This window comes from Panthera uncia, chromosome E3, assembly GCF_023721935.1.
Source record: "Panthera uncia isolate 11264 chromosome E3, Puncia_PCG_1.0, whole genome shotgun sequence".
NCBI classification, from domain to species: Eukaryota; Metazoa; Chordata; class Mammalia; order Carnivora; family Felidae; genus Panthera; species Panthera uncia.
Genome location: NC_064815.1, coordinates 5,057,349 through 5,084,451, shown reverse-complemented (window position 1 = coordinate 5,084,451; position 27,103 = coordinate 5,057,349). Strand labels below are relative to the sequence as shown.

Here is a 27,103-nt window from a genome sequence, read left to right as displayed (position 1 = left end):
TAGGAATTGGTTGCATATTTTCGGTACTAAGCCCTTACGATCATATACCAATGCCTCAGCCCTACTAATAGTTTTGATCGCCACATCCCTCAGAGCCGCCTACAGCACACGAATCATATTCTTCTCCCTTCTAGGACAGCCTCGTTTCAATTCCTTACTGGAATTGGCCTACCCGGCACAGCCTTCTCCAGCCCCCAGGGTCAACAGCGCCACAGAGGAGACCCTACCCCCACCTGTGTGGTTCAGAGTAGGTCCCGGGTCCTGTTCTTGGCTCCCCAGGCCCAGCTATTACTTCGTGGTACCTAACACAGGCTGTACTTACCTGGATGGCTGACTTAGAAAATCTTCATTCTTCATGGTGTCACCTTGAACACAAATGCAAGATGGCGGGGGGGGGGGTGTGTGTGCCTCTGTCATGTCCTCTGCTCTATGCCCACACCTGGTATACATTGGGTGCCCAGTAATGGTCTAGGTGAATAGGAACCTTCAATGAGGGATTTTGTGTATGGTATTTTGATTCTACAGGGCTAACGACTCAAAATGGGATTCTGCTCCATTTCGGCTGAGGTTGGTTTGAGAAAATTCTGGTTCCAGGCTCTCCTATGAAATGGGGGAATGACCTTTCTGGAAATATTCATGACGTGTATATTGAAAGTTCACCTAATCCCCAACTGCTGAAAAAGAACACAGAGAAGCCAACCGTAAGTGGGCCATCTAATTTATAAAACGTGATCATTTTTATTGTCATTGTAAAGAGGTGTGTCTCAACCAGATTGTAACAAAATTACCACAACTTATTCCAAAAGAAAACTTTAATATAAGAGATTTTAGAAAATTAAACACATTTGTTTAAAAATTCTATTGTGTAAACTTTAACAGAAGAGGGTAGTTAACATACTATTACACGTTTCAGAGCCAACCTGTGACCTGCTAGCCCCACTCACGTCCAGACAGTGCGTGAGGCTCTAGATACGTTGCTGTCTTACCCCCCTGCAGAGGGCTCACGGGGACCCAGACATTGGGGGTCCTTCCCCCAGGATGTGACGGCTCCTGCATTCCGAGATCTCCCTCCTCCGCGACATCCGTGTCTACTAAGGTAATCAGAGTGTTGTACCAAATGACCACACCAGGGATGGTGCCACTAAGGCTGTGGAGTAAAGCCATCCTTCCTAGGATGAATCCTTGATCATAAAAGCTCTTCAGGAGGTCCACACCCCCTCACTCCTGGAAACTCCTGCTCTCCAGGCTGATTTCAGCCCCTCTGGGTGCAAATGTGCAATCTGCCATTTTGTATCCTTCCATGGCCCAGTCCCAGTTTTTGCAAGGGCCTCCCCCCTGCACGGCCTCTCTTGATGGTGATCAAGAATCTTCAAGGTGAAGGAGTGGCCACTCCACTTAATTCATCGAGGTGGGAAGCAGACCGGCCCTGGTTCCGAGGGGAAGGGTGGTACCTGGACAGGTCGGTAGTGGTTTTCCAGTTATGATGAAGCATTCATGTGCCCCCAAGAACTGACCCCCTGGGCCTCAGGATATTAGTTCAGCCTGTTCTACCAGTGGGTGTGCTCATCCATGCTGGAGGCTCAACCGTCTTGTAGAGAAAGCGGATTTCTTTTTTCCGCTAAGGAAACTGATTCAGGATGGGGATTGGGATTTAGACACAGAAGTAAAGACTCCTGGGCCTAACTCCCAGCTATCAAAAATCCAGCCCGTACCCAGCAATGGCTCAAGGCTGATGGCAAGGGGTGAAACCCGGAGGGGAATGGGTCAGGGGGCATCGGGGCAGCGGCAGGGTGAGCCTGTAGCTGGTCTGCTCTGAGCAGGGGCTGGGGGGTGGGGGGACCGGTGTTCCCCCCTCTTTCCTCCTGAGCCCGTAGCTGAAGTTGTATTTAAGAAACCTAATCAAGACCACGTGTTACAGAAACATGGAAATGAACTTTCTGGCACAGAAGTGTTAGATAAAATATACAGTGCTACAATTGTGCAAAATTAGCACAGAAGCCAAACCGAACAGCAAATATTTAATGTTCGCTTTAATGAAACAATGCAAAATACTTGGAAGAATGATCGCTGTGCGAGACCTTGCTCAGGAGCAGATGCCTGCCTGCGGGCAGCCCCTCCAGAGTCCTCCACGCGTGGCAGGCCCCAGTGAAACACTGAGGAAAGCTCAAGACAATTACTGCCTGTGGGGTTGAGAGGGAGCCTGAGGTGTGACCCTTTGGGGACACTTCCGGGCCAGCCTGCTGTTCCTGCGCAGGCGGGGCCCTCGCAGTGTCTTTCTCTGGCGGCTCCGGGCGGAAAAGGAAGCCTGTTCTCTGCGTCAGGTCCACACCCTGGCAAGGCGAGTTGTTCCCGGGGGAGCGGAGCCCCTCACGGGAACGGGCTCTGCCCCTGGTACAGAGGGGCCAGAGGCTGAAGCATAAAGGCTTCTGGAAGAGCCTGGTGGGGAGGGTAGCTGCCGGGACCTCAGAGAACAAGGCCTGGCCTCCGTGTGGGGGGCTGGCTGGTGCCCCACGTGAAGGGGAGCGGGTGGAGTGGGGGTGGGGTGCGGTTTAAGGCCTAGAGACCTGGGCCTCAGGCGTGCAAACTGTCCCCTGTGGAGCTGAGAGAAAAAGGGGACACTTAGTGTGACCCGGGTTCTGGGAGCTGGGCAATCAGGGTATTCTCTGAGCAACTGGGCTGGTGGCTCTTCGTTCCTGTTTCCTGACTCTCGGCCCCAAAGTGGATCAATTACCAGGTCGGCCATGCCTGTCGGCTCTCAGCATGGGCCGCTGCTGCTGTATGCAGCCTGCGGTGTGGACAGGTTCGGCAGCCTCTTGTTTTGAAAGGCAGAAGCCACACCTGGCATTCGGTGCCAACTCCAAGTGGTTCTCCGAGAACTCCAAGGGGCCAAGCCACGGAGCAGAGCCCGGCGTGTGCAGTCACACCCTGTCCACAGACCATGGCCCATACCCCTCCCTCTGTTCCCATCTCGTGCCAGGTCTCCTAATACGATGGTTTCCGTCTTTACACCTCAGTCAGGTGATCCCTCTGTACCCAGAAAGCCCTCACATGTGCCTCATTATTGGTGCTAAAGGTAACAGGGGACAGAATGTCCTCTCCCAGGGGAACACTGCTGCCCCTTCCTCAGATGCCACCTTTGGAGGCACCAAAGGATCTTACTGGATCCAGGAGACAGGAACGATTTCTGGTTCTTTCCTTCTGACAGGGCACGGGGCTGAGGGGGGCTTGTGCGTCCGATCCCAGCCTGCACCGGGCTGGACCCGGGTCTCTGGTTCTTTCTCCAGGAACCAGAATTCCACTGCTTCTCCATCCATCCCGCCTCACCAGACAGTAGGGCAGGGGGTCCTAAGCAGCTGGATAGACTGAAGCACAGCCGAACATTCTCTGTGACTCCAGAGTTAAGGCTCGGAGGAGCTGCTGTCATGTGTCACGTGTGTGTCTGAACCGAAATCAGAGGCAGTGGTCTGTGTGCAGGGCCCGTGCTCCATGAATAGTTAAGCTTTAAAAGACAGGGATTCTCTTTTTGTAAATAGAGGTTGAGTGTGTAAGTGTTTATCCAGGCCTGGCATCTGTCTGTACAGTTCGGGGCACTTGGATCCCTGCACAGAGTGTCAAAGCCAGTTCCTGGAAGGGGTTTTAGAGAAGGTGAGGTCAGATTTACACGCAGACTGGTTTCAGGTCAGGTCCTCACCAGGCTGGGTGATCGGAACCCTTTGCCCGTGGGTGGGGGCGGCGGCGTGGGGTGCGGTGGGGGGAGGGGTCAGACACAGGGGGCTCCACTCCGTATCTGATGCAAACAGGGGACAGCGCAGGGGTAGGTTCTGCTCCCAGGCTGGCAGTGCAGGACCGTCTCTCTGTGGGCACCACACACCTGCCTCCAAGTGACCTAGGTGGAGGCAGGCCTGGGGCTGCTTGAGCTTTCAGATGGTCCCTGATTCAGTCCACGAGGACTCCGATGGCACAGCAAGCAAGGGGGGCCGCCTGGCACCGTGGGGGCTGGAGGTGACAGCAAGGCATGTGCAGTGGGCACCTTGGCCAACAACACCCCGTGGTGCCATTCGGGGACTTGGCGTCTCAGGGCCTCTGAACCCCCAGGAGCTCACAGCAGGGCCCCTCTGGCTTCCGACCGCCGTCAACAGGGCGTTCGTTCTGGACCGGGGCCTGGCTCACCTGGCTGAACGTCCCCTCACAAGTGGTTCAGGCCCATCGGCTGCCCTGCAGAGCCGTGCGTCCCCGGTCTCCGCTTCCTTCTGGAGAGCAGGGGGTTGCACGCAGACCTTCCAGAGTTCCCCTCCACCGGGAAAAGGCTCGATGCTTACCGGGTGGCTTGCCAAGTCTCAGGCTGACTCGAGCAACCCCAGAAGGCGGATGTCGTCAGCCTTCCACTGGCCGCTTTTCACAAACACCTCAAGCCCCATCTTCCTCCTGCTCCGTCTCACATCTGATCTAGTATGTCAGCATTTCCCCCCCGAAGGCGCAAGTTCCGCGTGACGATATGCACCAGCTGAGCATGACAGTTGTGTGATTCTGGACGTTGACACTGTGAAAGGGCTCTGGTTCTCAGGTGATCGGATGTGGGAGCAGTGGAGCGTGAGCCGGGCAGAGCTGCTCCTTTTCAGCCCCTTCCCCACTCCGCCCCAGCCCACGGGGCCTGCTCTGAGATGGGGGAACTGAAGAATCTGGGCCGGGGGCACCAAGAGCACGTGGGGGGTAGAGAGTCCAGCACGAGCGTGTCTTTAGGGAAGGACCACGATCTGTTCAGAGTGGACACGGTCCAAGTTCGCAGGGAGCCACGCTGAGCACCGCAGGGCCCAGGTGCTAGGTGTGCAAGGCCCCGGGGCCACGGCCTCTTCCACGATGGTTCGCAGAACGGAATGTCTCTCATGACCTCGAGGCCTCTTGGCTAGTGAGGTCAAGGCCCTGGGTTCTGCCCAGCCTAGGGTCCCTAGGTTGCTGCCGAGGGCTGGCCCAGATGGTGGAGGTGCCACCAAGCCCACGGAGGTGCGCGTGGGCCCGGGGCGGCCTCAGGCTTCCTACGTGGGCCGGTACGTCCAGAAGCCAACCCAGGAAGGCAGGGAAAGTGCTGCAAGCACCCCAGTTCAGCATCGCTAAGGGCTCCTTCACAAGGAGGCCGCGTCGGCCACTGCTGGCCACGGGGGCCACAGCAGGTTGTCTGATGACCACTGGTGGAGAGCGAAAGGGGAAGGGGGAAGACCTCCCACTCTGAACCCCACGTGTCCAAAGGTTACAGCAGGCAGTGACATTAAAGGAAAAAGGGTAACAGTCCTTCTAATTCCCACGTGGGAAAGAGTCAAGACGAGGTTTCTGACCCAACGGAATCTCAGAGTTGTGCACGTCACCCAGAGGGCTGTGAGCTCGACCTGGCGCCCACCCTCCCGCTGCCCCTGGGCTGCCCAGCGCCGGCCCTGGGAGAGTGTGTGTGTGGCCGTCCAGCGAGGAGCCTCCTTGCCCTCTGAGACTGAGCAGTTTAATTAGGGTCCTGGAGCCGGTGGGGAGGGTGAGCTCCCTGGGGGTGGACGTGGCTGTCACTCCAGGGAGTAAGGGACCAGCCGCTGCGGCCAGGCCGGACGCAGAGCTGCTGGGGAGAGGCAGCTGGCGCGGCACATAGGGCCCGAGTCTGGGATGCTGCTGAGGTCAGAGGTCGCCGCTCTGGGGCTCCACGTTGCGTGTCTCTCTGGGGTGACCTCGGGACAGCTTGGGGAAGCGGGAAGCCGCTTTGGGTCGGCTGTTCTTGGTCAGTGGTTCTCCGGGAGGAGTAATGTCGCTGTAAGACAGAGCAGGGGAGAATCTGATTAAGTCAGGGCTTCCAAATGCAAACGGCTCCAGGCGGGGCGTCCAACCAGCGGGGTGTGAGGACGGCAGGAGTGGTCTCAGAGGGGACAGTCGCTACCCAGCTCTGGTGAGTGCAACAGGGGAAATGGAAAACCCGGATCATGCGCATTTTCCGTCTTCAAAAGCCCCCGAGCGTTAGGTGTGCGTCCAACTAGCTTTGGGGGGGTTAGCTCTGGCCCCAGTTTGAAGGCTGTGAAAGAACAGGCCGGCCGTGGCTTTCCTCCCCCGTCGTCACTGAAGCGTGCCCTGGCTGGGAGACGAGAGAAAAAGAAAATGCTTTGGAGAACATTGCATTTAACGTCAAGGAGGGTGTAGCAAAAATGGGCGCTTCTGGTGGAACTCATCCTGAGAGAATAACCCGGATTTAGACCAATGTCTAATTATGAGGACGCGCCTCACGGCGTTGTGTCGAAGAGCCAACAAGCCACCAGAGTCCAACCGAGACAATTACTTGGTTTCAAATGGTCTACGTGACAGCAGGACAGCAGGAGCGCTACAGACCGACTGGGGAGTACGGGTCATGAGGACCCAGGACGCAACAGGAAGGGCGTGTGACCTACCAGGCACAGGAAGAACCTGTGGGATGTGTCACTTTGTCCCTCTGTTCCGTGGTTGAGCACCCATGTGGGTGGGACCCTGTTCGAGCCCCTGCAGCTACAACAGTGGACAAAACCCCCCAGGCCCCAGGGGAGGTGGATGTTACACATAAGATAAGTCACAGAGGTGGCCAGAGCAGCAATGGGCAGGAGGCTGTGGCCCCCAGGAGGGCAGGAGCTGCCCGAAAGGGTGTGCGGGCCCAGGCGGGAGGCTCTCGGCTCCCGGGGACAGGGTGGAGGGCTGTGAGGTGGCCCCGCCTACAGGCTCTCGCCGGGGGAGGCCACGGTCCGGATGCACTAAAGTGACCTCTGTCTGCCAGGTGGAGGGGGGACTTGAGGGGTCCAGGCTGCGGCCATGAATGCAGAGGTGGAGAACTGAGTCTTATTTCCTACGGTTCTTGTAACCTGTGACCCCCTACTTAGTGGCTTTAATGCAAAATGTACCGTCTTATGGTTGTGGAGGCTGTACGTCCAAAATGGTCTTACAGAGCTCAGCAGAGAGCGGCGGCACGGCTGGCTCCTTCCGGAGGCCCTGGCCGAGAGTGCTTCCTCAGCGCTTCCAGTTCTTTCTCCCTGTTCAAAGGACCTTTGCGATCACACGAGGCCCACTTAAGCCATCTGCCTTTTTCCAGACCCTTAACGACATCTGCAGAGTCCCCTGCACCACGTAAGGGGACACAGTCCTAAGTTCTGGGGACTGGGACGTGGACATTCTTGGGGTCACCCTGTCTGGCAAAGACTGAGAACTGAATAGTGGAATCATTAAGAGTTGGTACATGAACAGCAGTGGTCTCTGAAGGGTGAGCTTAAGCTGCTCAAAAATGAGAAGAAAAAACTTCTACAGTACACATCTTACTGGCGCAAAATACTTGCAAAAAAACAGGCTGAGATGAAACTCAGGTCATGAGCGTCTCTGTGCCAGCATCTTTTCACATGTGTGACCTGGGTCCCCCCAGACTCTGCAAGGGAAGACCGCCCATCCACCAAGGAGCACAGAGGCTCGGCAGGACCGAGGCCACCCAGGTGTAGGTGGCAGACCCGGTCAGCCAGGCCCCATCTAGATGGCTTAGGGGATGGCTCACGTTCAAAAAGAATCTGCCTCTGCCCCCGGGGGTCCCGGTGAGTTCTGCGCAGTCTCCCAATTCCTTCCTGCCACTCGGCACTGGTCTTGCTTACAATGATATGATTGTCATGCCTGTTGAGGGACATAGCCGTTGTGCTCAGTGAGAAGTCCCTTGTTGAGGACAACATCTCCAGGACAAAATGAAAACTTCCTTTGAGTGTCTCCCTTCTCCCCCAGGAGGGGGGGGGGGGGGGGGGGGGGGTGCTGCTCTGCTCTGTATGCAGAGGGAGAGGACCCTTGTTCACACCTTGAACAAGGGTGAGCTGTGACTCCTCATTCCTGTGGCCTGGCCAGCTGCTTAGCCGCACAACCCTCCTTCAGAAGGACATATGGCCATAGGCCCAAGGGCAGCCTGTCCTTCTCTCTCAGTATTACCTGAGTTACCAAAAGGCCTCTTTATCCCGGAAGGCCCCTTACATGATGGGTAGAAGATGATGGAAGGAATCGTGGCACTCACTGTTCAGGAGGACTTGGATATAAATGTCATTTGAAACTACCCCCACCCCCCCCCGCCCATTCAGGATCCAGGGTCCAAGTAGCTGCCCCTTGCTCTGTGTCCACCGTTATTGGGCACGACATGTGAGGGAGTCCTACCAGAGCCTGTTGGCCCCAAGGTAAGTGGCTCTTGGGAGGGAGAGTTGCAAGTCAGTAGGAACATCGTTCTGTCGACAAGTGGCATCCGCTGTGTGGGGACACAGCCTAGCCTTTGGCATTAGGGCCCGGGCTGGGAGTCGGGTCCCAGTCCTGTGGCCCACGGGCAGGGCGCCTTGCTCTCTGAGCCTCGTTCCCCTACCTGTCACAGGGGGATGAGCATGTGGCCGTCAGGATGCTGTGGCCAGGAATGGGGAGTCGGCCACATGGAAAGCCACAGGCTGGCTGCACTTCTTCAGGCAAGTGCCTTGTTCTCGAACCTTAGCTCCCAGGACACACTAAAGGTGGAGCTATTTTGAGAGTTCCAGGGACAGTTAGCCACTCTGACCACGTGAGTTATGTTGCCAGATACTGTGTTAGGCAGAAAGGGGCCCCCCAGCCCCACGTGGGACAGGGAGGGCGGACCCCAGAGAAGTTGCCCCAACAGGGGTAAGCACAGGGTGTTCTGAGCAGGGCACCAGACTGGGTCATCGCAGTGGGTAGAGGAGGAAGAGCTGAAAAGGATGAGAAGAGAGTTGTGTGGTTCATGGTGCAAAGGGCCCTGGGCCAGGAGGGGAGGGGTGGGAGCCTGCCAGACACGGCCAGCTGCTTCTCCTCAGGAGGCAGGATTTTCCATGGGGCTGCAGTGAGGTATCAATGGGATGATGCCTGTGGCCTCTCAGAGTTGCCACTGGGGCTGAGGGCCTGACCATGAATGTAGGTGGGACAGGGGCCAGACTGGGGCCAGGGACAGCTGCATCCTCAAGACCACGGCAAGCAGTGACCATGAGCTTGGCCGCACCGCTGGTTGCGATGGGCAGAAGCTTTTGCATTGACTTCCGTAAACCCAGGGCCATGGAGGCCACTGGAGGAGGGCGGCTGGCCTCATACTGAGTGTGTGACCTCCAGAGAAAGTCCAGGGGGAGCAGGAAGCCGTAGTAACGGCTGGGGAGATGGAGAAGCAGTTGGATAAGAGCTGGCAGCCTCTAAGGCCACAGTTTTTGTAGGTCAAAAACTGTCCCAAATAGTTTCCTATACCCGTTGGCCATTTGCACGTTGTCTCTGGAGAAACGTCCACTTTAGTGCCGAGATGGTCCTGTCACTGGGGAAATGCAAATGAAAACCACAATAAGGTCTCGCCTCACACCTGTCAGAATGGCAATTCTCACAAGACACCGAGTTTCGCTGAGCAAGTGTGGGCTCGGAAGCCTTGCACGCTGTCGGTGGGAGTGTCAAACACTACAGCTGCTACGGGAGACGGCATGGAGCTTCCTCGAACGATTATAGAGGGAAGCACCGCAAAGTCCAGCCATCCCTCGGGGTGTGTACCCGAAGGAACTGAAATCGGGATGCTGAAAAGGTATCTGCACCCCCGGGCTCACGGCAGCCTTACGCACAACAGCCAAGACCTGCAAACGAGCTAAGTGCCCGCGGCTGATGAATGGATGAAGAAAATGTGTACATGTATGACAGGATATCACTCAGCTTTAAAGGAAATTCTGACCCATGCGACCCCACGGACGGACCCGGAGGACATTATGCTAAGTGAGGGGAGTCTGCAGAGGGTAAACTCCACGGCATTCCACTTATAGGTGGTGTGGAAAACGGTCACAGTCCTGGAATCAAGAGTGGAACAGCAGTTTCCTGAGTGCGGAGTTAGGAAGCAAACCCGGATCCTTTCTAGAGCCCTTAGCTGCAACACTGTCCCTGTGAACCCCCGAGAACGTACTGTACTCTTAAAACGGAGCAGGGTAGATCACATGTTCTTACCAGCGTACCATTATCTTTACGTCGAACACTGGCAATTGAATAGTATGGGAAGACCGGAGACGGGGGGTCTGTTTCACCCGGGAGGAGCAGGGGGTGCAGTGCCTGGAGCACAGCTGAGCCCCTCTGAGAGGGAAGGAGAGCCGCCCACTCCCTGGGTCCTTTCCCTCGAGAGTGCTGGGGCCAAGGTTGTTGCACAGGCCAGTCCAGGGAGGCGGGAAGCCTCACACTGATGGAGACGCCCTGAAATTATTGCTGGTGCTGCTGTTGTTTTTACTTTATTTATTGATTTTGAGAGGGAGACAGAGCACATAAGCTGGGGGAGGAGCAGAGAGAGTGGAGCCTGATGCAGGCTGGAACCTATGAACCATGAGATCTTGGCCTGAGCAGAAGTCAACAGCCAGATGCATAACCGACTGAGCCACCCAGGTGCCCCCAGGTAATCTTTTTAGATCTACTTCAGCACGAAGGGGCGTCTCTCCTCTGTTCCGCGTCTCCTGGGAGACCATGACCTTGGCCCCTTGCCCGGGTAGAAAAAGCAGGGGACCTGGGGACAGAAATCTTGCACTGTATCATTTACCAGCTGGACTACCTAGACAGGTCACCGATGCACCCTGGGATTCCGAGTCCCCTCCATAAGCTGGATCATAGTAAAAACTGCCATTCAGACAAGTGAATTACAAAAGGAGCCAAAATCTGAAAAGACATTTCTCCTAGGACAATATCCACATATCCCAGAAGCACGCGAAAAGATGCTCAACGTCATCAGCTTTCGGAACGCGCACATCCAAACCGTAATGAAGTAGCACTCTGCAGCCCCAAGATGGCTGCAACAAATGTTGGGGAGGATGTGGAGAAAGCAGAACCCCACTACCCATCGGCGCGAATGCTAAGTGTGGTGGCTGCTTTGGAAGACGGTCCAGCAGTTCAAGTGACTACAGTGACCGCAGGACCTGGCAGCTCTCGACGCTTGCCGAAGAGAAATGAAAACACGTCCGATGCAGAAAGCTGGACGTTGAGCGCTAGTCAGAATGGCCAAAAAGCGTCAACAACCCAAACATCAGCAGAATGGAGGACGTGGCCTAGCCGTACAAGGCAGTGTTGTCACTCAGCTGCAGCAGTAATGAAACTCTGCTCTGAGTGACAAGTGGCAGAGAACTCCGCTCCAGAACACCGCTGCGGCCACGGGTTCAGAGAGCGGCAAATGCAAGGAAAGGACTCTGACCTTCCTTTTCCTTAAAAGCAGAAAATAAAACTCCCCCGTGAACGACGTCCCCTCTCTACTAGCAAGTAAAGTCACAGTGTGATCAAGGAGGAGAAGCTGAGGCCCGGAGTGTTCTGTACAAAAAGATCTTGTTAAAATTCTTCTCTTCCTTTTGCATCCCCACAGGACCCAGTTCACTCTTACACCTAACAGGAGAGCACGTGGGTCTTGCCAGTGTGGGGTCTTTACTTCCTTATGCCCCCGTGTCACGGAACACCTAGGAATCCGTGTTTCCCCCCGCGCAGGGGGCACGTGCTAACTGACCTCTCAGGCCAAACAAAACCCCTCGGGGGGAGAGGGGAACGGGGCCGCCTCCATGCGGGACGCAGCAGGGCCAAACCTTGCAAACGCTTGCTGTGATGGATGCTGGCCTCCAAAGTCCGCGTACTCGGTGACTCCATTCGTCCAGATAGCGCGATCTGGAGAAACAGGAAGCATGTGGCTGCCAGGAGCCGGGGAGATACGGGGTTCCTTCAGGACATGATAAAAATGTAATTTGTGCATGCTTGAAATGCCTGAATTGCATGGAACATGAACTACACCTCAAGACTGTTTTACAGAATGGCACAAAAGAGTTCAAGGAAGGATGCTGCAGGACCCTCTCTGGCAGGTCTGTGTGACAGAGCACGGCACCGTTCTGGGTGCTTGATAAAAGTCCCCTCCTGCCACCTCCAGCAGGGCTCATCTCGCCTCGGACAAGACAGCTCCCAGGTCCAAGTGGAGTGCCGTCCTTCTGGTCCTGGTGGAGCCATCCTGGGGTCCACGCGGGGATGGAGTGTTCCAACCAGTGGGTGGGAGACCAGGGAAAACATGGTGGAGAAGCTTCCTGCCCCCGGCCCGCAAAACGTGGACTTCCTGGGCCATAGGGATGCATTGTCATGGAGACGGGGAGCTCTGTGGGGACATCACGTCCCGGTGACGGACACTGTGTACCTGGCGCTCAGCCGGAGCCTGGCCCAGGCCCTCAGCTGGAAGGGAGTACTGCTGGTCACCCAGGACACAGCCCAGATGTCCCCCACGTACGTACTCCTTGACCTGTAGGGTCTTCTGGACCTGACGTGTCCGCTTGGCAAACCTTTCAGAAACTCCCTCTTCTGCTCCCGCTGGCTACTGTCGCGGCACCAAAGGAATCCACGTCTGCGTGAGTAGCACCTGCCGGGAGCCCTAGGATTGCCCGTTCTTTTTAATAAGCCACTGGGGTGCTCCATCGTGGCGTCCTAGGCCCCAGCACATGGGTGCCATGGATCCGATGGTCTCAGCCGCTCATCGGTGAAAAATGGCCACTGAGAGAGATTTGCTTTTCATTTCGCTTATAAACCAAGTGTAGAGACCCGGTCAATATTCCATTTGCTGGGAGCTGCCTTCCATAGCTGGGGGGTGGCTTCGCGTGGCTGCTGCCCGCTGCCACGCTGGACCCTGGAGCACTTGTGGGGCCGAGCTGTTTGCTGCTGAAGCTGTGGCCGTTTATTCCATCTGGAGCATTTTTAATTTCACTTACTGTATTATCTGTGACTGGGTCTTTTTTTTTTTTTTTTTTATCTCATTACGATCTGACGGATATCCTCCAGTTTTTTCAAGTCTAATGAGCATCGTTATGACCATGAAATTCTCTACCGACTTATGACTTGTATCCATCTCATCTGCGACTGTGTGCTGTGCTTTCCTCTGGGACGTAGTCTTCTGTCTCCTCCGGTCCAACTCTGTGTTCCGTGTGTTGGAATGTCAGCTACATCTTGTGCTCTCGGAAGTAATGGTCTTAGGAATAAGGGGTGCTGTAGGCCTTGCAGTGCAGGGTCCCCTGGCCCCCAGAACCCGGCGCGCCGAGGGGTGCTTCCTCAGCGAGCTGCATGCACCCGGTTTTGTCCGGGCTGCTGCCTCCTTCAGTCCAGTCACCTGCAGAGGCTCTCCTGGCCTGCTGGGGGCTCTGTTCAGTCCCAGGGCATGGCGTGCACTGTCAACGAAGTCTGCTTGCAGCCTCCACAGGGCCTGCCCCCACTGCTACCCGGGTGAGGCCCGCAGAGCGCGGTGTGGCAGACGTGGTGTTGGCAAGGTGTGTACCTGTCTTCTGGGGGAGGGGACCCGCAGCATGGGGACCGGGGGCAGGTGACCGGAAAGGGCCCATCTGCTGAAGCGCAGGGGGGTGAGGCTCGGCCTAAGCAAGTTGGGTGGTGGATGCTGGCCGCACACTGGTCCCAGAAGATGGTCCCGTGTGGGGGTGGAGGACAGAGATGGCACCCGCCAGCTCCTTTGTTCCTGGCGAATCCTCCCTGGGACCTGCTTTGAGGTGAGTACATAACCGCCCCCACCCCTGGCAGGCCCCAGACGTTATTCAAACTGCTGCTTCTATGCCCTACTTCCGTGGCCTGTTTGTCCAGTTCTCTCTTTAGGGGTGGAGACTCCGTTTCCTGTCTCCCAGAAGCTGGTGATTTAAAAATTACGGGCTTTAAATCCCTCTGGTTTTAAAACCCCCAGAATTCGGCACATACCACTTTCAAAGCCATAGGTTACGGGAATGCGTCTTCCTCCTTCAGGCTCCCTGGTGTGACTGTCCATTTCTTGCCCTTCTCTGCAGCCGCTGCCCCCTCCTGACCGTGGACGGCGAGGGCCTGTTTCATTCCCCACCACGTCTCTGCCCTTTGCTGTCCTCTTTAATGCATCGTCTTCTCTGCCGGTACCCGCAGAGTCTGAGGGGTATTTATGCTGATGTGCCGTCCAGTTGTACCCATGGGACAAGGTAAGCTTAGGGTCTTCTAACTCCACCACCTTCCCAGCGTCTCCTCCAACACCTCCCTCAAGCTGGGATTCTCCACCCTGGGTACCCTTAAGAATCACCAGTGGGACACAGAAATAAGAAGTCCTATGGCACCGTGCAGGGTTTGACCTCTGTCTTACTAGACCCCTTCCGGGTGGATCCAGTGCGTGCACCACGGCTGAGAGCCACAGACTGAAAGTAACCAAGTCGCTTGGGGGTGATTCTGCAAACTGGAAGAGTGGCTAAAAGGAGAACTGTTCCATTTATCCTTGAGGTCAAGGGCAGGTATTGTGGTGGGTTGGCAAACTGGTTGAACATCTGACTGTATCTGCACCTTCTGGAGAAAGAATTTTAGGCTCTCCTTGGAAGAGGGCAGATCTGAGCACGGTCCGTGAAGTTTGGCGGGTATGAGATCCGCATGGCTGGTGAAGATTTTCTGGTGTTTTCCTGGCCGATGTGTGCCCTGTCTCACCATTCAAGACCAGATCAGGACTCATCCAAGGAACGAGACGACCATCAGAAGACGAAAAGGCTCTGTTCCCCTCACCAAAATGGCACTTTGCTTACAGGGATGCCTTGCGCAGCTCAAGAGGAAGACAGGCTTAGATCGTTCTCTATGGTGCCCCCAAGCCTTTCCACCTCGAGGGTTCAACTGAAAGTTTATGTGCATTTCAATATAACCAGCCATTCCAAGTTTCTCGTACAGCTTTCTCTCAAGTAGGTCTTATGAAAATGCCATTCAAATAAGAAGCATCCCACGTATAAAGAGACAATGACTCCATCTTCCTGAAAAAGGTAAATAAGGCAAAAGATACTCCCTTCTCCGTCTTCCTTATCTCCACTCTTCAGCTTCAGTATACTTTGGGACTAAATTATTTTCTTGAGTAAGAAACACAAAAAGTGGTGCAAAATAAAAAAGCATGCAGAGATAAACGTAGGAAATGAGTCTTCCCACCCTCATCCTCCAGGCCACTGCAGTTATTTTTCAGTGTATCTTTCTAGAACGATCCATTACGTATAGAGCATGTACATAAAGACAGGTGAGGGTGTGTGCGCGTATATACTGTTTGCTATTTTTAAAAGTGGAAACGTATGCACTGTGCTCCTGCTTTTTCCTCTGAAAGATGTACCGTGGCGAGTTTTCCATCCCACCCCAGGCAGGTCAGCCTCAAGAGTCTAGGGATCAGCAAACTTCTGAGTGAAGTCAACATTTCAGGCTCTGTGGGCCACTCCCGTGACAACTACTCAGCCCTTGGAGCGTAAAGACACCACAGACAGTCCGTGACTGAATGTGTGTGGCTGTGTTCCAGCACAATTTACAGAAACAGGCAGTGGGTAGGATCGGGCCTGTGGACCACGCTGTACAGCCAGGGAGCAGCTGTATCTGTCCGTGGCTGCACGACACCAAGAGGGCACGGCCTGCTGGCCCCAAGCACGAGGACCAGCAATCTTTATGCGTATGTGACCGCCAACAAAATCATCTATCACCCAACACGTCCCACGCTAAACGCTGGAACGGACTTTGCCTGGTGACTCTCCTGTCCCCCCTGAGCATCACCCAGGACACCAACATGCCAGCCCCCGGGATCACCTCAGGCTGATGCAAGCAGCTAGTTTTTCTTTTTAGAGATGGTTGTGGAGGTGGAGAGCTATGAAGATGCAGGAGGCAGGGGGTAGGGGACACAGTGGCCTTAGGGCTGGGCTCCTGGGACAAGGAACTAAACCTGCTCCAACCCCTTCCCAGCGGTGTGGGACTCAGAAGACACTAATGCTCAGTAGCTTCAGGGGGCCTGGCACCCAGACACTCCAATGGCACAGATGATGACAAAAACTGTTAAGGTCCTACCCCAGGATTTTCCTATGTCCCCAAGAAACCATCATTTAACATAAAGCCCAATGCTATGATTAATACCCAGCTATAGGTGTGTCCATAAGTCCCAAGATATTACATGATCTGTCTGTGCTCGCCCCTCTGGGCCCTCCTCTCCTTGTCCTGGCTGCTCCTTGTTGAAATGCCTGCCCAGATGCCCTTACAGGGCCCACTTCTCCCTTGTGAGAAGTCGGCCCTGACCCCTCGCCGGCAGGTAGAATTACCTGTTCAAGTTTCTGCCCCCAAGCAAACCAAGGCCCCAGGAGAGCAGGGCTTCCCTGGTCCTGCTGGCTGTGCCCAAGCACCTGCTTGCCCACACTGCTGCTCCAGTGAGACCCGGCAACTTCCGGAAGCACACACGGCCAGAGACGAGGAAGAGCCGGACAGACCCAGGCCCACCCTGAGTCCCCCAGGGCTGAGCCGAGAGCGAGGCTCATACAGGGCGGTGGAGTCCAGGAACGCCACCTCTCCCCAACAGCGCCCCGTGGCGCTGGGACCAGACGGGCGCTGGGCCCCGCCCACTGTCCTGGCAAGGTCATGGGGCGGGCTGGCTGGGTGGGTGGGTGGGTGGGTGGGGGCTTCAGTTCAAGCCACCTTGGAGAACTTCTGGTGGGCACCAGACAGAAGTAACTCCCAGAGGGCTCACCCTCAGGGCACACAGCTCGGAGGGGAGGGAAACTACAACCAACCGTCTGTACGCGCCCACCGGAGCCAGGCGGCAATGGCACAGTCACTGCAGCATGAGGAGGTGCCAGGGCTGGGCGAGGGCCAGCCGGGCACGGCCTTGGGCCTCGGAGCGCTTGCTGAAGGGAAGCAAACTTCTGAGCCCGCCGTGTGGCTGGCCACATGCCAGGCCTTAGGTCTTGTTTAACTGAGGAAGCAGACCGCCAAGGGCAGGCATCTCCGCTCAGAGACGGAGGGACCCGGGCCAAGTTCCCCAGCCCCTTGTGCCCCCCTCCGTTAGGTGACGGGAGGGGCAAGTGAGTTAACACACCTGAGGTGCTGAGAGCAGGCTCCGCCCCACAGAGGTGTAAGTGAGATGTTCCCCCTCCCACCTTTAAGAAGTCCATTTCTAGAGGAGGGCCCTGAGGCTCAGAGAGGACCCGCAGTGAGGGGCGGCCCATCTGGGCACAGCGCCCGCACTCCCCGCACAGTCTCCCCTCTCCCGGCCGTTTTTCCGGACGCACCGAGTCCACGCAGCCGGCCCCACGCGGCTCGAGGAAGAGGAGCCGCCAGCCTGTGTTCAAATCCCGAGGGACCATGTGGGAGGGCCTCCCGCACCCTGAGTGTCAGGCCCCTCGCTTCTTCAATGGGGCTTAAAAAGCAGAGCGCCCCGCGTGAGTGACTGTCCAGAAGGACTGAGAGCAAGGAGAGCAGCGGGCCTGGCCCTCGGCCGGCAGCACACCAGCCGTGTTTCGCCGGAAAGCAGCCGGGCAAGGTGCGTTCTGCCCCGGAGCCCGAGAATAGGGGACTTTCCAGGTCAGGCAGAGAAGGAGGTCTCTGTGCCACCCTCCTATGTGTAGAGCGGGCGGAACATGCCACAGCCACACTGCCGCTTTTAGCCCTGGCGAGACAGGGCAGCCCTTGCTGCCTTCTGGGGGGGGGGGGGGGGAGGTGTGAAGAAGGGAGTCGGCAGGGGCCAAGAAGGCCCGGACGCTGGGGTCAGGGGTCAGGCCTGGAAACTCAGGCAAGTCCCTACCCCCACGGATCCATGACTTGCTCCCCTGGGAGCCGGCAACGAGGGTAGCTACCTTCTGGGGCTGCGGCCTGACCAGAAGGGGCCAGGGCAGCGTCTCCCACGGGTCCACAGACGGGGGGTGGGGACGGGCAGGAGGCCCCGGATCACAGACAGCTCTGATGACCACGGTCACTGCTCTGATTATTTTGTAACGGCCACGCATCCATTCCGTCTTCAGCCCCACCCCTGCTCACACAGCTGTGGCTGCCCGGAGCCTGGGCCCGGAGAGCAGGCTCCCGTCCCTCGGGCTCACCAGACCGGGGCGCTGCTGGCGGCGGGAGGAAGGGGCGGCCGCACGTGGAAAGAGTCTCGCACCGTTGGACCTGGGGTGGGGGAGGCTGCCTCCCCCGAGGTGAACCAAGTGAGGGACTGAGGCGCAGGGTGAGGACATGGGGAGGTCTCCCCCCCACCCCCCGCTAAGGTCCAGCCCTCCCTTTGCTCCCTGGGCCATTTTCCTGCCGTCTGGACTCGGCCCAGCCCGGGGTCGTCCTCTGGCATCGGATGGCCTTTGGGGGCGCCGTCCCGTGGGCAAGCCCTGGGGAGGCCCGGTAGAGGACGGGACCTTTAAGATCTCGGAGGCCCCAGCAGAGCCCCGTGTGGTGGTGACACCGCCTAGTCTGACGGATCCCGATGCTGCGCTTTGAAAAGCAAAGGAGCCATTCTGAGAACGGTGGGCGGGCCCCGGGCCGGGGCAGACCAAGCTCCTCACGGAGGTGACGGAAGACGAGGCGCGCAGCTGTGCGGAAAGAGCTACGGCCACAAGTCAGACACTGTGTGCGGCATCAGCGGGAGGCCACTCGCTATCCCAGGGGTCCGAGATGGCACCTGTGAATGGGTCCTGGGCAGGGAGGACCAAGGAAGTGGAAGGGAAGTTCGCCAGAGGCCCCCTTGAGAAGGGTGTCAGCATCCTGTGACAGAAGAGGCTCGCGGAGGGCGAGAACCTGCCCGGGACGCCCAAAACTGGAAAGGGCTGCCTGAGTCTCAGACGCAATTCCCTTCCACACGTCGCTGCCTCCTGGACACAGTGCAGAGGATGCTCCCATCAAGGGTGCCGAGATGTGGTTCCGTGGGCCCTCCTGCCTGGTGCACCTTCCCCTGGGGCTTCTGGGTGGGGATTGGTCTTGTAACTCCCTGGCTCTTCCTCCTCCGTCCTCTCTGCTGCTCCCTCTCAGGGCCCGACTTCTACAAGGCGGGCGGGCGGGGGTCCGTCCCCGTCTCTTTCCTCAGCCACTTTGCCCAGGCTCCTAGCATGACGTGCCACCAACACGCGGTGACCCCTGGAAGTCGGTTCCCGGCCCAGACCTCCATCCTGAAGGTCGGGCTCTTACACTGAGGGCCCTTCACCATTTCCCCTGGGATATCTGACCAGCATCTCAGGCGTAACGTGTCCTAAGCCACCTCCTTGACTCCCCCATGGCCATCCCCACTTTATAAATGGGAACTGTCTCCTTCGTGTCCCCTACACCAGCAACCGTAGCACCGTCCTGATTCCTCTCTCTTCATGCCCCTATCGACCCAGTGGCAAATCCCGTCCTCCCTACTTCCAGAGCACCTCCTGAATCAGTGCTGTCTGCCCACACCAGCCAGGGCCCAGCCACCCTCTCCTGACGCCCGAGTGGCCACATGATCCTCTACCTGGCCTCTCTGCTCCCTTCCGGATCCCACATCCTCATTCACAACAGAGCTCTTCCCTGTGGTGGCTCCCATTTCACTCCACGTGGCAGCCAGCGTCTTCCCCGGACTCTGTGGCCCTATGTGACTGGGCCTCCTCCTTGCCTCCCTGACTGCCCCGCCTCTTCCCCCTTGTTCACTCTGCTCCTGATCCTGGCTGCCGCTGTGGCCAAGAAAGCTCTGCCTCAGGGCCTTGGCACATGCTGTTTCCTCCGCCTGACACATCCCTCAGGTCTCCACACAGTGTCAAACTCTCCTGGTGGCCTGCCCCGGCCCTACGCAACACCTCCCCACCAGGCCCCTTCCCCACGCACCCCCCATCGGATGTCTTTGGCCATTTTATTTTTCTCCGTAGCAATTACCATCTGACATATCCCCCTTCTTCATTTAACGTGTCTCTCCTCCACTAGAATGTGCATGAGGGCAGGGACGTTCATTCACTGCTGAGTAAATACTAGTATCTGAAATGGTCCCAAGCAGGCACACGGCACTATTTGCTGAGGGACGGGTGGACGGACGGAGGACTCCTGCTCTGGTCCACACCTGCTCACGTGCTTCTAGGGCTGCAGGCTGCTCTCCCGCCCCAGCCCCGGGTGCAGCGGCTGTGCCCGTCCCTGGAGCCCTGGCAGACGGGGGGGGGGAGAACTGCCTTAGCCCAGTCTTACCTTTTAGAGTTTAGACTAATTTTAATCTCTCTATATTTTACATATTTTAAGGCAATCCTAATCATTTATATTTAAAATTCCTGTTAACAAATGTACATGCACAGAAATAGGTGCTTAAATGCCTCGTTTCTCATTGAGTTTTCTTGGTTTTCCAGTCAAAACAACCGCTTTAATGGCAGGGGTTCTACATGTAGTAAGACGTAAAGATTCCCCCCTTAGTTCTATTTACAGTGACCCATCTGTATTTCTAGGCTGCTCGCATGATGCTGCTTGGGTTGAACCAAGGCTGGAAAGGGGGGCTTCGTTTCTCCTCCACGGAGCTCCACACCAACTCCGGGCCGGGTGGCTCTGCGTTCCCCGCGTCAAACCCCACGGCCACGTTGTGAGGTCTGGGTGATTAGCTCCTTTCTGTGGATGAAGAAATGGGAGGCACAGAGGGAACAATGCCCAGGGTCATGGAGCTGAGAGACTGGGAAGTTGCCCCACTTTCCACTGTGCACGTGCAGACTGGAGGCCAAAACGACAAACTCCAGTCCCCACCAAAGCACAGGTCTCGCCCTATTGTCAAATTCCCCCAAATACCTGGGCTGCTCAGGCTCCCCAAGGACTCGCCACTTGGTGATGTTTCTTTACTCAGAAGCGACTTGCACCCTAAGATGGTCGCAGACCTCCAACCTCTGTCTCCTGGCAACGAGCCAGACCCGAGACAGCCCGTGTCCTGCTGAGGCTGGAGGAGGCAGCCGGGGGACTGGGAGATGACCCGGCCTGGCACCTGCAGGGCTTTGGTGGCTCAGCTGGACAGAGTGGGGGGCCTGTGTCTGATGAGGAAACCGGCCCAGGAGCCCCTATGCCCCGAAGGAGGAAGGGGGCTTACCTGCCCTGGCTAAGGGGCTCGGGGCCGCTCCCTGTATGCCGGCTGTGCCAGGGGGCCGCCCCCAGTGGCGTCACAGCAGGAGGCAGGCAGACCCCTCGCCCAACTGCTCCTCCTGCCCCTCCCCGAGCCTCCAGGCTGACCCACAACTCCCTGCGGCCAAAGACAGCTGGTTTGGTTTTAGAGCCTGGCGTGGTGCCTGGGGCCTGATGGGGGAGAGGAGTCGCGGCCAGGAGTTTTAAACGAAGGAATGAATCTCCAAGTAGAGGGACCGCAGGTCTCATTTTCACCCTGGCACCCCCGGCATGGCTGTACTGATGTAACACAAAAAAGACTTTACATCAAAAAAGGTACAAGAGACGAGGAAGGCCGTTATAGGTTAAGAAATGGTTCAATATAGCAAAGAGACGGAACGGTTATAAACATTTACCCATCAATAACGGTCCACCAAAATATGCTAAAATGGACAGAAGTCAAAGGAGGAACTGTTCTACAATTATAGGTGAAGACTTCCATATCCACTGTTAATCATGCACAGAATCACCAGACAGAAGTAGAGGCCAGAACAGCCAACTGACAGATGCACACAGGACCCCATCCAGCAACGGCCGATTCTTAAGTGCACAAGGGATGTTTTCCAGCGTAGACCGTACGTTAGTCCACAGAACAGATCTCAAGCGATTTAAGAATTATCTTCTCCGACTGCAACAAGATGAAGTCAGGAATCATGAACAGAAGGAAAACTGGAAAATTCACCTATTTGTGGAAATTCAAACGCTCTTAAACAACCTGATGGATCAAAGAAGAAATCCCAAGGGACATCAGAAACTGCTTCCAGCTGAATGGAAATGAAAACACACCATACCAAAACCTCTGGGATCCAGTGCTGAGGTGGAAGTTTACAGCTATGAACACTTGCCTTAAAAAAAACATCTAAAATCGACAACATACCTTTACACCTTCAGGAAGCAGAAAAAGAACAAACTGAACCCACAGTTCGCAGGAGGAAGAAAATGATAAAGGTGAGAGCAGAGACAGACAAAATAGGGAACAGAAAAGAAGGAGAGAAAATTAATGAAACTAAAAAAGTTGGTTCTTTGAGAAGATCCACAAAATTGACAAACCTTTAGCAAGATGGACCAAAGGGGGGGAAGGCTCAAATGACCAAAACCCGAAATGAAAATGGGGACATGATCACTGATGCTACAGAAACAAAAATGACCATGAGAATGCTGTGAATGACTGTGTGCCATACGTTGAATAACCGAGATGAAACGGACCAATTCTGAGAAACACAAAGCTTACCAAGACTGAATCCAAAAAATAAAAAATCCAAAGAGACCTGTCCTGGTAAGAGGATGGGATCAGTGATCCAGAGTCTGACAAAGGCCAGGCCTACAGCTAATGGCTTCACTGGGGAATTCTGCCAAACATTTAAAGGACTAACGACAACCCTTCTCAAACTTTCCCCAAACATCAAAGAGGAGGGAGCACTTTCCTAACTCCTTCTAAGAGGCCAGCATTGCCCTGGTAACGAGCTGAAGACACTACAAGAAAACTCAAGACCAGTATCCCTGATGAACACTGATGCCAGATTCTTCAGCAAAATACTGCCAACCTAAATTCAGGAGCATAGTAAAAGGATTCTACACCATGATCAAGTAGGATTTATTCCTGGATTGCAAGGATAGTTCAACAGACAAAAATCACTCAGTGTAATATACCACATTCCCAGAATGAAGGGGGGGAAGCGATCATCTCAACAGATGCAGAAAAAGGGTTAGACAGAATGCGACACGTCTGCAGCAAAAACACCCTTGATTTCTGAAACATAACCTGGTGCCTGGCCATGAGGTAACCCTCTTAGCAGCCCCGAGAGGGAGGATGTACAGTTGTGCCCACATTATGGAGCAGGTAACTGAGACCCAGTAAGGTCCAGTGACCTCCCCCTGCGCTCAGGCCTGTTGAGCAACAGGACTTAGACCCCGCGCAGGAAGCCATGCCCGTGCCGTGGACGGTAATTATCACGGAAGCAGCAACAGAGACGGCAGGAGTGTGCACCACGTTCACGATGGGCCAGGCAGTGGCCCGGGGTCAGGCCTCGCTCCAGCACAACCAGGCGTGGGCTACTGATAACTGCATTTTACAGACAAGGGATCTGAGGCCAGAAGAGGTGAAGGAACTCGTTCTAGGGCCGGAGTCCCCCGGCCCTCGGTCACTGTCCTACACTGTCTGCCAAGGTGAGGACCAACCTCCCTCTTTAACGTACGCATCTGAATTATAAAGCCGTCCTTCCTTGCGCAGATCACCCTGGAGGACGTTGCTGCCGACTGTTCAGTGCAGAAGTTGGCAAGCTTTTTCTCTACAGGGCCAGACAGTGAGGAGTTTAGGCTGCAAAAGTCATACAGGCTCTGCTACTCAACTCTGCCATTGCCATGTCGCAGCGGCCATGGACGGTATATAGTGGATGGCCATGGCTGCGTTCCCATTAACCTTTTTCAAAATAAGTAACAAGCCAGATCTGGCCCCCAGGCTGTAATCTGGGGACCCGTGGTTTAAATTGTTTTTTTTTTTAACATTTATTTATTTTTTGAGACACAGAGAGAGTCGGAGTGTGAGTGGGGCAGGGGCAGAGAGAGAGGGAGACACAGGATCGGAAGCAGGCTCCAGGCTCCGAGCTGTCAGCACAGAGCCCGACACGGGGCTCGAACTCATGAACTGTGAGGTCATGACCTGAGCCGAAGTCAGACGCTTAACCGAATGAGCCACCCAGGTGCCCCATGCGGACCCGTGGTTTAAACAATAATGCGGCCAGTTTTGAACCATCCGATCTCCTTTACTGAGGCTACGAGCTGGGTGAGGGCCAGTCTGGGCTCAGAGAACAGAAGAAAACAGCTTGGTCTTTGCTTTCTTTATGTAAGGATTCTAGAGGAAGGGGGCTCCTCAGTCTGCTGGAAACTAGCTTCTCCAAAAACCCCCTGCTGGCCAAGGCCCTCATCACCTCCAACTAGGAGCTGAGCGCTGCTCTCTCAAAACACGCCGCCTACAGGAGGGCACGGGCTTGCTCAAGGTCGCCGATCAGTCCCTGAGCTCTGGCAGCAAAAGTCCCAGCGAGAAGAAGCCAGGCAGGGCGCGCCAGGACAATGACTGTGCACCTGCCGTGTAACAGGGGTTGCCGCCACCTGTGTGCAGTGGGAGTCCCTGTCGCGCCCTCCTTAGGGGGCTGCAGGCCCTCCGTGTTTAAAGGGATGCACTTGGCAAGCCAGTTACTCAAGGGAACTTTATGAAGCTACTTGAGAGCAGGGGCTGCCTCCTCGTCATCCGCCCCCACCGCCTCTTTTTCTGATCGTTTGTATTTCTCTGAAGGCTACCGACTGTCTGTGCTTAGTAACTCTTGGAGGAAGGAGGGAAGAGCGTGCCTGGGCCTTAGTCTCGGAGAGCTGGCTACTGAAAGCCACTTGTGATGCTTCCAAGCTGTGCAAACGGGGGCAAGTTGCTCAACTTTGCCGACTCTCTGTCTCATCTGTGCATAACATCCAGAGGCTGGCCATGATAGTGTCTAACAGCTGGTGACTCATGTGCCAGGGACTGTCCACACAAGTTGGGTGACATCTCGCTGACCCCAGGATTATGTGTGTAGGAACGATCTGTCGTGACCTTCCTCGGTTTCTGGATTTCTGAGCCTGCTCAGCACCCTCTGCTCCACTAATCCTTGGGACTTGCGCAGCTCTGACGTTCTACAACAGGATTGTGAATGAGCTCGTTACCACCCTTTCCTTGGAAGCCGTGGGCATCTCACCAGGGAGGCCTTGCCGGATTCCCTGCCTGAGTCCCTGCTTTGGAGTCTCGGCTGGGCCACTCACCAGCTGTGCGACCCGGAGCAAGTCGTTACGCCTCTCTGGGCTTCATTTTCACTGGAAGCGGGGTAAGGGAAGATAACAGTTCTCTTAAAGCCGTTAATGGGGATCTCTCATGAACCGCGGACCCCAGGGTCAGTGAGGAACAAGGAATGGAAACTGATGAAAAAATTCCTGCTGGGGTCACCTGGGTGGTTAAGCGTGCGACTCGTGATTTCGGCTCAGGTCATGATCTCACAGTTCACGGGATCGAGCCCGGTGTCAGGCTCTTTGCTGACAGCACAGGGCCTGCTTGGGATTCTCTCTCCCCCTTTTTCTCTGTTCCTCCCTCTTGTGCTCTCTCACTCTCCAATTAAGTAAATGAGTATTTAAAAAAATTCCTGCGGAACAAATGAATCCCTTAATGGAATTGCCTCTGCTGACGTGAGCAGTTCCTGTGGCTTTGGAATGTGACAAGGCAGCTGGGTCTAGAGTCCAAGGCCTCCACTGGGAACTCATCGTGTGCCCGGGGCTTAGCCCCTTCCCACCTGCCTCGACCCCGCCCCCTCTCCCCAGTGGGTCTGTTCCTCACCCTTAAGGTGAAAGCCCTGGTTCTCCCTGCAGGGATGGGAGAGCTCCTGACAGGTGGTAAGAGGACCTTCGTCCTGGACGACTCTTCCACATTCAGAGTCTCTCCAGTGCCCAGCCCACGGGCTGGGAGAAAACTCTACAGCAGCAGACACACCTGGGGTATCTACAACCCTAGGCAGCCCCTGCAGCCCCCAAGTTCATTAATTCATCCTGGTGAATACAACCAGACTGCCCTGCCAGATTGAAGACGCCTGCTAAGGAGGGCTAAGGCACACTTCCCGCTCTGTGAGGAGTGATGAGCCGGGGACGTGCAGAAGATTCCAGCCCAGAAGCAAGATCTCGTGGCTCCCTGGGCATGGATGCCCGGCCCAGAGGTGTCACAGGCTTCTTACACAAATGCTTGCTGGGGTAGCTGGCTGTGGCTTTACTCACAGCTGGAGGACAGACCCCCGGAATGGACATGTGTGTCCACTCCCCTTCTCTCCTTTCAGGGGATGGCCCCCACTGAAACCACGTTCAGTCCAGAAGTTGAGGTGGCTGAATGCCCCAGCCCTTCAGCCCAGAGTCGGCAAATTTGGCTAACGGGATTCCATTCTCCAGGCCACCGTCAGACATGGGCTCAGAGACGAGCAGATGACACAAGGCTTGGCCTATCAGAAACTTCGCTGGAATCTCGGCTGGGCCTACTGGGAAGGATGTGATGAGTAAGTCTTCCCTAGACTCTGGCTGGAGCCAGTGCGGGAGTGCGCATTCTCAGGAGCCGCATCTACAGGCTCCGTAAGGGCCACAGTTCTGCCAGATGGAGGACACCTGCTTGCAAAACGAAGGTTGACAGTATGTGAACCTCTGGATCCAGCCAATGAAGCTACACTATCCCTGGGCTTTGCAGTTACGTGAACCAATCGATACTTCTCTTCAGCTTAGGCTAATTCAAAGTGGGTTTCAGAAATTTTGCAAACCAGAGTCCTTTGAGACACATACCATGCTTCTGGGATCTTTACAGATGCAGACAGCATCTTGAGTGCCTGGCATGGGTCAAGACAACTTACTAGATGCCTTTCTCCTATTTTGCTATTTAGCTAATAACTTTTTTTTTATTTATTGTTTTGAAGTGTTTTTTAAAATGTTTTTATTTATTTTTGAGAGAGAGAGACAGAGCACAAGCGGGGGAAGGGCAGAGAGAGGGGGAGACACAGAATTCGAAGCAGGCTCCAGGCTCTGAGCTGTCAGTACAGAGCCCGACGCGGGGCTGGAACTCACAAACCGTGAGATGATGACCTGAGCCAAAGTTGGATGCTTAACCGACTGAGCCTCCCAGGTGCCCCCATTTTTTTGAAGTTTTTTTTTAATGTTTATTTATTTTGAGAGAGGTAGGGAGAGAGCGCGAGCGTGGGAGAGCGCTAGCAAGCTGGGGAGGGGCAGAGAGAGGATAGAGAGAGGATCCCAAGCAGTCTCTGTGCTGTCGAGGTGGGGTTCAAACTCTCACCTGATGGGAGCGGGAATGGGGTGTCAGGACAGCCAAAGGACACTGTGAATCCAGAGACGTGGCCAAGGTCTGCACTCAGGAGGGAGGTTTAAAACTGCAAGAGGGAACGGTTACAGCCTGGGGCCCCCCCAAGTCACACTGATCTGGTCTGAGATACAGGCACCATCACTCACTAAGTATGGATCTTTGGCCAAGTTCATTAGCCTCTTTGAGCCTCAGTTTCTTAATCTGTAAAATGGGCCAAAACATGGTAATCACTCTCATAGGGAAAATTGTAAAAACTAATGAGATAATTCCGGCAGTCACAAAGTGCTCAATAAATGCTGACCACCATAATAGTAATATCCCCGTTACTGAGCGTTCACTCCCTGACATAATGCATGTTCACAA

General features: G+C 55.5%; 1 protein-coding gene across 2 annotated transcripts in view; it reads right to left on the bottom strand.

The window, feature by feature from the left end:
• Nucleotides 1–466: 466 nt before the first annotated feature.
• The window catches only part of SNX29 (sorting nexin 29), a 493,130-nt gene continuing 466,493 nt past the window's right edge, over nt 467–27,103 (bottom strand). The window contains exon 21 of one of the 2 annotated variants that reach the window (XM_049638266.1): nt 467–5,785. In XM_049638266.1, coding sequence (XP_049494223.1) covers nt 5,656–5,785 — 130 coding nt within the window. In that variant the 3' untranslated portion in view covers nt 467–5,655. Of the gene's footprint in view, nt 6,104–27,103 lie in introns of both variants that reach the window. The other variant, XM_049638267.1, reaches the window with a different exon arrangement.